Source organism: Coloeus monedula (assembly GCF_965178545.1).
Source record: "Coloeus monedula genome assembly, chromosome: 7".
NCBI classification, from domain to species: Eukaryota; Metazoa; Chordata; class Aves; order Passeriformes; family Corvidae; genus Coloeus; species Coloeus monedula.
The window spans coordinates 17,673,917-17,686,384 of record NC_138787.1 but is presented as its reverse complement, the minus strand read 5'-3'; the positions used below and the strand labels follow the sequence as shown (position 1 = coordinate 17,686,384).

The 12,468-nt window shown below is 37.5% G+C and overlaps 1 protein-coding gene across 2 annotated transcripts in view; it reads left to right on the top strand.

The window, feature by feature from the left end:
* Positions 1–12,468, top strand: part of AGPS (alkylglycerone phosphate synthase) — a 53,304-nt gene that overhangs the window by 23,070 nt on the left and 17,766 nt on the right. For both annotated transcript variants that reach the window (XM_082285074.1, XM_082285073.1), the window contains 7 exons: positions 1,099–1,178; positions 2,771–2,851; positions 3,900–4,025; positions 6,077–6,185; positions 6,610–6,737; positions 9,354–9,405; positions 11,629–11,705. In XM_082285074.1, the coding sequence (XP_082141200.1) occupies positions 1,099–1,178; positions 2,771–2,851; positions 3,900–4,025; positions 6,077–6,185; positions 6,610–6,737; positions 9,354–9,405; positions 11,629–11,705 (653 nt within the window). The remainder of the gene's footprint in view (positions 1–1,098; positions 1,179–2,770; positions 2,852–3,899; positions 4,026–6,076; positions 6,186–6,609; positions 6,738–9,353; positions 9,406–11,628; positions 11,706–12,468) is intronic.

Below are 12,468 nucleotides of genomic sequence, written 5' to 3'. Positions count from 1 at the left end.
GGTATAAATCTGTGTGTTTTACTTGGTACTTGCTTATGCTGTAGTACAGGCCTTGCAGAAGGGCATTAACTATTTGAGAAGATGAGTATTTCACTTGAAGACGATACCACACTCGTGGAGCTGGTTCCTCCCTAAGCACTCTCACCCTTGCCAGATGCATCTAGAGGGCTTCAAGACTGCTAAAAGTCACCTTTTAACTAGCACTAGTAAACTGACAGAGCTGAAAGCAGCAATATTGACTATTTCTTGTTCACTGACCAGGATACAGAAGGATCTTCAGGTTATTTTCCAAGTTTGTTTCTAGTAACCTACAGTCAACTTGTGAAGTTACTACAGTAGGGGTTGGTATTTAAGGAAAATGCCACCTTTTCCGTCACTGGAAACAAAGGTGATGGCCTTCACTGCTCTTGCAGGGTGTTTTATTAGCTGGTGCTTTCTCTATACTTACCCTTGGCTGTTCTTCTTGGAGACTGCTGTGGATCTCAAGCATCCTACTCTCTCTTCTCCTATGCCTGTAACAGTCTTTGGGAAACAAAAGGCTTCTTGGAAGCTCTTCTGGGACATCCTAGAAAGATACATTAGAAATCTCTTAGAAGTCTGATGCTTGATTTTATACTTTTTTTTTTATACTTAAACCCTTTCAGTATTTTTGGTTTCAGATAAGTATTACATTTCTGTACTAGACAGACTTCTTATTCCAAGTTTTTAGGTTGAAGTGTAGTGGCTTCCATAGTAATATCTGAAGAATATATAGCAACTATAGTTCTCTGTTTCTTGAATGGCTTTGTAATTTCTCATCCTTCCTTGTTTTAAAGCTCTGTGCTTGGCTTAACACAAGCAGCTGAGATGATCACAGAATGTCACATTTGTTACGGAGTGCTGCTAAAGCATTGTCCAGCTCCACTGCTGCCTTGATTTTGTGAAACCCAGTCTGGGAGAAGGTGACAGCCTTAAGAGGCTAATCACAAGCCTCAGCCAGTTAACTTTAGTGATCTTTCTTTATTCAGTTCCGTATCAGAAAGGAGGGAGAGAGGCATGGTATTGGAAGAAAATCTACCTGAGAATTTTATAATCACAATATCATTCCCATATTTTCAGGAGGGACAAGTGTCTCTAGTGCCCTTGAATGTCCTGAAGAAGAAAAAAGAACAATTGTCTCACTGGATACATCACAAATGGTATGTCTCTCTTAATGTTTTATTTTGATTTTTTAAAATTATCCTACAGTTACTTGGGTGATCACTAGACAATGACATTTCTTTATGTTCCAGAATAAAGTAGGGATGGAAATATTGATCTGTACCATGATGATTAAAGTGGTACTCCTTCAGTTTGTTTTTCTGATATTAGTCCGTACTACTTCATATGTTCTGTATATATTTAATAAAAAAAAATCACTGTTAAGCCTTATAGCAACTTTAAGTGATGAAACTTAGAGAAAGCGACTCTTCTTCTATATTGGAATTTGTATCTGAGGATAAATGAAAGGCCAAGAGGAAGTTGTTATTGCAAATTTCACTAGTTTTTGCACTAGACTTTAAATTACTTAAAGCAAATGTTGATAAGATGACCTAATATCTATAAATCAACTTGAAGGATAAAATTTCAAGAAATAACTGGGTTTTTTTGTGTAGATAACATCTTGAGAATGTGAAGTTCATAGCTTTATGGCAGTCTAGAAATGAAGTGCTGTAAAATTTATTGCTAGTTTTCATCTTTCCATTATGAAGGAGCTTTGTACTTTTTAAGTGATAGATTTATGGCTACTTGGTAATGAGATGCTTCAGAAACAGCTCTTATCTTTGATGTGAGGCTCTACTGCCTCCAAGTACCTGCTGAGCTTATTAACTCCTTTAGCCTTGAAGGTAAGACCTGGGTTTTGGCTCCATTCTCTCCACTCAGTTGTTCTTCAGTTAAACAAAGGGATTTTTTCTGCAGAGGTGGTAGTTGCATATTGAAGGAAGCTCTTCAGGTGCCTATGCAGAGTGAAATGCAGTGAGTACAGTAGTGACTCAGGCCCTCATTTGAACTCCTTGATTTATAGCTTTGACTTCTGTCAGGTTTTGGTGTGGCAAGGAAATGTGGTTAATTCTTACTATCTTGCTTTTTTGTCAGCTAGATACGTAAATAAGCATTGAGTCAGAAAATAAACCACTTCCCTGTGTCTTGAATGATGGCCAGCCAATTCTTGTAATCATTAATGAAGAGGGAAAATAAGAAAAATAAGGTGAAAAGAAGCATTGTCGAAGTTAAAATGTGTGTGTCTTGGAGCAGTTAAGATGATTGCTGAAGCTTTACTATTTTAATAGACACTTAGTGGTTATCTTCAACTTATATGAAGGGTCTATATTGCATAAAAACTAATTCATATAGGCATCTGAGATCAGGTAAGCAGTTTCTGTTGTAACTGAAGGAGCTGAAGTAGTTGGCTTTGAATAATTAGTTAGCCCATATTTTGTGAGGGGGAGACTCCTGTAAGAGTTTTGACTTTATTCTTTCTGGCTTTTTTGCTTTTTATTCTCTAAACATTCCTGGTATAAGTTGGTGAGTGTGTTACTCTCTTGTAGTGGTGACTTCATAAATTGAAACCTGTTGTGTAGCAGTTGGAGGGAGTAAGGAGCCTCAGCTTCCACTGCTGTGGAATAACTAATAGCTGGAGTGGTATTAATAGTAAATTGTATGACTAAGCATGTTAATCCTATAGCGTTAGAGAAGGAAATCAACAAAAATCTTAAACACTGATTCGTAGTTTTGATTGGCTTTTCAACAGAATCGGATCCTCTGGATAGATGAAAAAAACTTAACAGCTTGTGTAGAAGCTGGCATTGTTGGACAAGATCTGGAAAAGCAGGTATTTTTATCTGGTTACATTTCTAGTATTTTTTCATATTTTTCTTGGGTATTCTTCATATCTTGTCCAAATCATTGAATTCTAGCTTAATTCTTGTGTGTTTTCATGCAGCTGGTAAGAATTACATGCAATGGTTAGGAACCCATCCTAATACATGACCAGTAAACATACAAAGCCACAAGTTCCTGTGGTATAGAGAGAACCATGAGCTAAATGAATTGCTGTAGAGAGGATGTAGAAGTGACTTTCAGTCTTTAAGTTAGAACCACTCTGTACAACAGAACATAGTTAATGGTCCTTGTTATATGGTATACTTAAATACAGCTGTCCAACATGATTGTTATCAGTTGGTCAGTGCAAACTGATTATCTCAAATGCTCTGATGCAGTTATCACTTAATGTGAGGGTGCTTGGCCTTTAATTTTTGCAGTTTGACAGCTTTCATGTTGTAATTCTGAGGGCATCCAGTCAACTTCAGGTGCTGTGCAGATGGCAAAGCCAAGTTAATACAGAAAAATGAGAAACAAGTGACTACTTAATGTACAGGAATGCATGATCTGCATCACAAATAGTTGACACGGTTGCATACAGGAAGCCCAACCAGATGGCTGTATATTAAAACACATCTCTCCTTGAGAGAATTAAGTACAGGCAATTTGCTCAAATTTTCTGCAGACCTGCTGCATATCACATTAGGATGAAAGGAACAAGAGATTAAGTGCCTTATTTATTGGCAGCATTTGTGCAAAGTTGGCAGTTATTTAAGTTATAACTTTGTGCAGATGTATATGAATTCGCACCTTGTTTTGAACAATAGAGTTCTCAGTTTTAAAATATGGGGGAGGAATATTATAGGGTGATATGTAGCACAGGTATGCACAGTAGAAGCAGAACCAATTTGCATGTTGTACATATCCAAGATAAAACTTGAATAAATGGGTGTGTGATCAGGATACTTACTTAAAACCAAACCAAACAAATACAGAATATTGAATTTGGAATACTAAGTCAATGCAGGACCTGTAGGATGTATTTTTCTTTTCTTTAGCTTGCTGAAAGTGGCTTCTGTACAGGCCATGAACCAGACTCCATGGAGTTCAGTTCACTAGGAGGATGGGTAGCAACACGAGCATCAGGCATGAAAAAAAACATCTATGGAAACATTGAAGATCTGGTAAGTAGTTTTAATACTTGTTCTAATTTCTCTGTTCAGATATTTAACTTTTATAATGACTCACAATGGGAGAGTAAATTGTGGTTCTTCGTGTGATACAGTTTTGGCATCAAATCTTGACTGAAAAGCTTGTTTCCTTGCTTTTGGTATTAGTAGTAATAATCCTTATTACTGATCTAAAAGTAACTTTCGTTTCGTCAGTGAGTAAAAACTCACTGACTAGCTTAAGGAATTGTTACCCTGTCCTCACTCTGGTGCTGTCTTCTACCATTCTGGACTCTCTATTAATCCAGTGTAATGATCCCATCAAACTACCAGAAGTCCCACGTTCTTTCCTACCTGTTGTGTGTACCTGAGGATGTTTAGTTGAACTGTCTAACTCTGACAGCAAGCTCCCCACCTTCCTACATCTCCTAGGCTAGGAGTATTTTTTAAATCAGTAGGCTGATCTAATTGCCCATGTGGGCGTACATGGTGAGATGTAGTGCCACCACATGGTCTGTAGGAACCCAGGAGAAGGAAGCAGTGGACTGGGAATGGCAGTATTCTACTCTTGAATCTGTTTTAGTCATTCAAATGCTTCATCTTTATATTAGCTCAGATAATTTTTTGACTTTTAAGCATGCTTTTTGATTTTAAAGTCTACGTTTTCCATTACAACAAATGCATTGAATATATTGAAGATAAATCATCACTGTTCAGTCTTTGACTTCCTTTTTGCTTCAAACTTCCAGCTTTCTCTCATAATTTGTACAGTAACCCTTCCATGTGTGAATTTTTTCCTTCTTTCCTCCAGCATGCTCTAGGTAATATATCCATGTTACCTCAGGCTTTTTCATCAGCTCATGGTCCAGACATATTTGTTCTGTGCACAGATGTGACACTTCACTGTCAGTGACTGAGCTTGGTGGCAGGAACTACACAGTTTTTATTCAATAGACCTGGCTGAACTAAAACTAGTAGCACTTACAAAGTGTCATCGTTCCGCTGCTGCCTGAAGTGTTACGGAATGGTATAGTTTTGCTTGTACTGGGAGTTGTGAAGCAGAAGGCTTTTCTATTATGGAGGCATAACTTCAGGCTAAAACAGCTTCTGAAATTTTCATTAGGAGGAAATAGGATTGAAAATTGATTCAGAACAGTTCATGAGTTTCAAAATAGCACAGTGAGAATGTTTCAGGGAAGTGTTTACCTTCTGAGGAACTTTATCTCGAAGCAGTGTGTTATATAAGCTGCCTAAAACCCACTTACTGCAGAATCAACGGTTCATAAATTGCATATAGTGAAAATTACTGAGCTACCTGTGCTTTGAAGTTTTAAAGCCATTAGCTGAAATTCAGTAATTTTTGCTTCATTTAAAGGTGCCACTAAAGAAAAGCTGAAGCTCTGCCCTTTCTTGGTATAAAATAGAGGATTGAATTGAATAGAGGATTAATAAAATCCCACGTGGGCTCTATTGCATGTGCCTGAATAAAGCTGGAAGCAGTAACACTGGAAAATATTGTCTAAAAAGCAACTGTCTAGCCCTACACATGTGTCAGTCTAATGGCAGCTTTTATATTGATAATCTATTTCACACAGTTACTTCTCTCTTTCCTCCTAATTAAAATATTTCTGTAGCAATCAATGACTGAATTACCGTAGCTTTATTGAGCAGCAGTTCTAAAGCAAAACTTAAGCAAAGCTTAAACTTAACCTCACTTTTTTCCTCTGTAGTATGATGTATGTTCTGGATTAAAATCCTGGTATATATAAAGTTCTATCTGTGAAGTTCTACACGGAGAAGCAAAACAGTTTTAACTGGTATTGCCTGCATGTAGCCAACAGCTGATAAGATTTGTCATAGAATGCAAACAATCTGTTGTGTGGGGAAACCATGCTGTGTTAAAATAATTGTTGGTAACAGTCCTCGGATTCATGGGATTGCCTACAGAATGTCTAAAATCTATAAAGCCAAACTGTATCAAACCTCATGTGTTTTGTAGAAAATAAATATAGTAAAAATCTGTGCTTAATGCTAGTATTTATAGTCATTGCACTTCATTTAAACAGGTGATTCATATAAAAATGGTAACTCCTAGAGGAATAGTAGAAAAAAACTGTCAAGTACCTCGCATGTCAACGGGACCTGATATCCATCACTTCATTATGGGATCTGAAGGTATAAACAGAGTAATTTCTCATACTGCATCTTAATTCAGCTTCTGTAATGGCTTGGTTATTTGAGCATCTTTAATGCTGTGGCTTCCAGTGTATTGATGGGTGGCATTGTGCAGGCATGAATTTCCTGCATTAGGATAATACATTGAGACCTTAATTAGGACTGTGAAGTTGCAGCTTTTAACCGTGCTTTAAATGGACCTGTGGAGTCAGCCTACAAGTCTAGTAACAAAGATCACGATTTAGAGAATATTTTGTAAAAATTCTCCATGTAAAAAGTGAGGAGTAAATCACCTGCTACTGCAAACTGAATTTTTGGGATTTCTGATTTATGTTAACTTACAACATTCTGGTAGATGTTAAGTTGGATATCTTGCAAGAAGTTATCTTGAAACATTTTGCTCAGTTCTTCTTTTCTCCTGAAGGAACTCTTGGAGTGGTTACTGAAGTTACGATAAAGATTCGCCCGGTCCCTGAATACCAGAAGTACGGCTCTGTGGTCTTCCCCAACTTTGAGCGAGGGGTGGCCTGCTTGAGGGAGGTGGCAAAGCAGGTAAAGAAAAGCTGGATGTTGCCTTCACTCAGAGACACGGATTCTAGCAGTAGGAGGGTGTATTGATAGTTCACTATTTCTGGCAGTTGATAACCAGGAATTTGAGTAGGAATCTCATAAGCATGCATGGTCCATGAAATGCGGGATATGGGCCATGAGGATTTTGGAAATTACGCAGTTGAGGACTGAGCACATTATGACTTTTCTTGGTATTCTGAGCCAAAACATGGACAAGCCTTTTAATGGCTTGCTTCAGTGGGAGTTGTTTTCGTATTGCAGCCTGAAAAATTCAGCTTTGTATCTCCTTAAGCTGAGAACTTTACCCTCAGATTAATTAGGACTGTGTAAAAGGGACCAGTGTTGACAGGAATTGAGTTGAAGCATACATATAAAAGGCAGTTGAATTTATGGCTTTGAAGTGGTAAAGGAACAAAAGGAATGCAGTGGAAGGATATGGCCTGTATTTAGAAATCAGTGCCTGGAGCACAGTGACATGGACAGGTGAGACGGATATTTCCAGGTGGAATTGTGCTTACACTGTAGTATTTAGCGAATAGTGCAGTCAGATGGTTTCAGGCAGAGAAGTACATAGGTATCCAAGTTCTATAATAGTTTTCCTCAAGGCTGTGCTTCCAAACAAATCTTACTCTGGCTAGCCTCTTTCTCCACTGACTAACTTTGCTTTGCTCTGTGCAAAACATACCAAATTGTGTATATGAACAGTAGAATGTACCCTGAATTGCGAAAATAATTTCAGAAATGTTTTAATTAATGGCAAACTAAACACAGCTTCACATTTTTTCCAGTGATTGGTCTAAATTAATGGCTTAATGTTCCAAGCCAGATGTTCAAACTGGTATATGAATGACATGTATATGCTAGTCAGCAGCACTTGCCAGTTTTTCTGTTGTGCTTCTACTGCTGGTGCTTGTCCTTCTTGTTAAAGGTACCAAAGCAGACTTTTTGGGAATGCTTAATCATTTGGCTGATCAACATTTAAAATCAATTAAGGAACTCATGTCTTTTTCCTGTCCATGGGCTTAGTTAGAGAGGAAAAAAAGAGGCACTATTTGCCACTTAATGTTGCTCCATTTCTAAGCTTCTGTTGCTGCTGCTGCTGTTTCACTGCTTACTTGAGCCTGAACTACTTATTATTCTTCTCTTCTGTTGCCCCTCACATCAATCTCAATAGTAATTACAGTGATTGCTTTCAGAAAAGCTCCTTCTTTTATGTATCAGTCCACTTTAATGTAAGAATAATCAACCTGCAGGTTGTGGGTGGGTTGGTCTCATTTAAAACCACTCCCACAGTCTCTTCTGTTGACCTGCCTGTCAAGCTCTCTTAGTTCTTCATGTTCTTTCTTCCTCTTGTGTGACCAAATACATGTTAATGATACTGTGAAGGGTGAACATGTCAAATGATGTGGAAGAGGAGTACTTCCATATCCATGTGATTAGATGATGACTAGCCTAAAATTCAGACTTTGTCATATCCCTCTGGCCATACATTTCAGTATAATTGGACATGACCATCAGAGGTTATATGGTGTAGGCATATGCATGACCAGAAACTTACCTAGCTGAAGGCAGCTGTTCTTACAGTTTTTGAGATTTCTGTACAGTGCAGAATCTAGACCCAAGTACAGATTTTAATTGCAGTCTGATGGCAGAGCATGAGTGTACTGGGTCTAGCCAGGATGGAGTGAACTTTCTTCATAGCAGCATGTGTGGTGTTAGCTTCTGTACTTGTAACCAAAACAGTGTTAACACACCAGTGTTTTAGTTATTGCTAAACAATGTGTACACAATGTCAAGGCTTTTTCTGTTTCTCCCTCTCTTCCCACCAAGTATGTTGGGAGCAGATAAGAGGCTGGGAGGGTACACAGTTAGGACAACTGACCCAAACTGACCAAAGGCAGATACCATATAATGTCATGATCATAAATAAAACTAGAGGGGGGAGTTTCTTGGGGATTGCCATTGCTTGAAGACTGGCAGGATATTGGTCAGCTGATGGTAGTTGGTTGCTTTTTACATCATGCTTTTGTGGGTTTGTTTCTCATTTTGTTTACCAAGATGTTTTCATCTCAACCCATGCGTTTTTCTACTTTTGTCCTCCTGATGTTTCTTCCCCATCCCACTGGGAAGGGGGCTGAGTGAGCAGCTGTGTTGTGCTCAGCTGCATGCCAGAGTGACCCTCAACAATTAAACTTTTTTAGTGGATTTTTATTGTGTGTATCTCTGATTACACAGAAACATAAGCTTGATGTATTAAAAAAGTGTACTATCTTTAGTGCATGTGCCGTTTTAGAAAAACACTCAAAATTTGAAGATCAAAGTTTTTGGACTATTACTGTGTTGGCTTGATGTTAAACTGAAAATTCTCAATGCATTATATCTAGACATACCTAGTAGATGTTGCTATACAAGTGAAAACAAGCTTTCAATGAAAACCCCCTTTCAATGATGATGATGGCCAGAGGTCTCTGGTACCAAAGTGTGCTTTCTTTTATGCTATTTTAAAATGCAAATTTGATTGTAATGAATTTTAAAACCAACTATATACATAATCTTTTTATTCTTCCCCCCTTTTATTCCCCTAACTTCACCTCCAAGAGATGTGCTCCTGCTTCAATTCGCCTTGTTGACAATGCACAGTTTCAGTTTGGTAAGTATGTAGCTCATCGTGGAGTATCACTTTCCAAAGGGTTTTTAGTAGCCTGAGTCTGTTCTGGGTAGTAATTCTTTTGCTCAAATCCAGACAGAGAGCAGTGAACCTAGAGTTCAAACTCCAGATAGTGCCATAATATGTGGTTTCAGAAACAGAAGCCTGTCTTTGAGGAAGCAGTATCAACTACTTGAGTCAGGATAGAGCCATGCTCTGCGTATAAATACATGAGATGAGTTTTCTGCTATGTTTCCTTTCTTGACATTTAGTCTATTGGTGAAATTGAAATTCTGGAGTCACTTCCTCTATTTTGCTGTAAAGGAGCAGAGATCTAGTTTTAAAATATAGTACTTGAAACATTCTCTTCCTAAGAGTATTAATGAGAAATTGGATAGGAAAAAAAAATCAGAATGCCAGCACCTTATTTTCAAGGTAAGTGGGTTGATTCCTTTAAATTTCATGAAAGCATCTCAACAGATTCCTTAGAAGTAGTAGGTTTTTTGAAAATATTCTGATGTGATAATGTTTGATTGGGTGGTAGAGAGGCAATGATATTTTTGCAAAGTGATCTGTCTGTTTTCAAAAAAAGATCAGATGTTGTAAATGCTGTAACTGTGTGCAAATACATCTAAGCTGTGAGGCTTTAGGTATTGAAAGCCAGTGAAGGTACCAGAAGATTCCTGAAGACAAAAGATTTTATAAAATTTCAACTAGTTCAAACACCTAAATAGGACAATGTCAAACATGCAGAACAATCATTTCTCAGCAATTCTTAGGGAAAGCTGTCATTTTAAACTCTAGGAAATTTGGCAGAAGGTATGTTCTGTCTCAAGACACTCTCATGGAGACCCTAAAGTTCCTCAACCCAAAAGCTAATAGCTTGCAGAACTTGCTGAGACCATGCTATTTTGGTACCCAGAAGATGAAAATGGGAAGTGTGACTGACCTTGAAATCTCTATTTTAATAGCACTTCAACAAGTCAGAATTTCTGAAAGTTCTTTTGCACAGAAGCCTCAGCGATGAATCTCAACTTCAAATGGCATTAATATAATGGTGTTGAGAAAGCTGGACTTCATTTTTCAAACCAAGGAAATTGTCATTTGTAAGACCTGAGAGGCCCAGCAAGCCTTGCTGCTTGCTTTGCTCACTCTTTTGTGTTACACTGTTCTGCTCAGACATGTCCAACAGAAGGCAGATGCATTTCTTTTTCTTTCTTTTTTATTTGGGAAGCACAATTTGACCAATTACAACCTGTAAACATAGTTTCAGGTGTGTCAATATCGATTTTTCTTGTAGTCATTATGAAGTAAATTTTTAGATTGTGGTTTAATAAATTCATGTCCTTTCATGATTTCTGTGTGCTTACTGAAGTGTGCTTGTAGGTGTACTCATTGGGGTTTGTATCTGCAGAGAGAGTCCCCCTTTGCTGAAGAGGAAGGAAGAGTAGTCAGTTGTTGAAGTTCATGTGTTATTCAGGAGGAAATGCTTTGTGAAGTATTTTAGAAGGAAGTATGTAAATGGTGCATAACTTTTTATGAATTGGGCTCACAGCATGTAGGCCAGATGCCAGGCTGCTAAAGTGAAGCAGTAATGAGAGTTCAGAAGTTGTTTGTGACTGAAAACAATGGAACAAACAGTAAAAGACTTTCATCTCAATTAAACCCAGTCCTGAGGCAGAGATGTTAATTTAACAGGCTCCAAGACACCATTTATATATCCTGGTAATTTTAGTTCCCCGTTTGTCATTAAGGAAGCAATTACTAGCTTTATGTAGAAAGCTTCACACAAGTGGTGTAACTGTTAAGGAAAAAATTGCTTAACTCCTACCTTGCACCATTTTTAGCTGTTTGTTTCAGTGGTTTTGGTATAACTTTAAAAAAAGTCACTGATTTTTGCTTAGTTTTGAGGTATAAAAACTAATGAAGTGCTCTCTTAAAAATTTTCCACGTGCCATAGGCTTGTGAAATCTAAACTAAGGCAGCCTTAATTAAAGTGTCAAATATTTGTGCACAGTTGTACATATGTCTTCAAAAAATTAATGAAACCTTTTCCTAAATAATGTTCTAAATGAGTAGAGAGAATTCTCTTTAATTTTGATAATCAAAGTGCTCCAAGCAATTCTAGTAATTTTGACTACCAAGCCATTTTTTATTTGCCCCTTGAAGTAAGAATCTTAAAAGCACTGTTTGCCTTAATATGCCTTTTTCTGCTTTTTGCCAAAGGTCATGCTCTTAAACCACAAGTTGCTTCCATTTTTACATCATTTTTGGATGGACTGAAAAAATTCTACATCACAAAGGTAATTTTGGGGTTTTTAACATTGGTTTGAATTTTGCGTGCTATTCATAAAATTCAAGATTTTTTGGTAAACTGCTTCTAGTGCAGCTGAGTTTGGGGGTAACTGATACTGCAGTGCAAGAATTTGAGGTTCTAAAGGTGGTTTAATTCAAATGAGATTGTGTTTGAGGAGTTAATCCAAGAGAGCTGTTGTCACTGGTCATACCTGTACAAGAGATTATTGTGCCTTGTCTGACAGTAACTTGGTGGCAGGGGAAGACTGGAACCAGTTTACCCAGCTTGCAGACCAGTGATCATCAGTTAATAGTGATGGAGCAAGGCCAACACTATACTATGTTTTTATCTTCCTAGATTTTGTCAAGGCATGATCTACCTTGTTATTACAGTGAGCTAGAATTTTGCAAGATCCTCAAGATATTTGGCTGATTTGCCCATATAAATTGGTTTTTTGTCTTTCTGAAATTCATTCCTTTTTAACCTACAATTATTTGGTGCTAAAATGATGTCACCTAGGCACATAATTTTTTGTATTAAATATTTTGTCTTATTATTGATTTTTTCCTCCAAATTAGCTAACTGGAGGGTTCCTGCAAGTATGGGTATTCAAATGTAGAAAATTTCATGATCTTCCACAAGTGGGCTTACTTTTGGAAGGCAGTGAATAGTGTTGATTCTGCTGCTTTTTCTTGGACTATTGAAGTGGTAAACAACATATGTCTTGGGACTTCTTTTGTTAGGGAATACATATTTGGTTTAGAGATTGC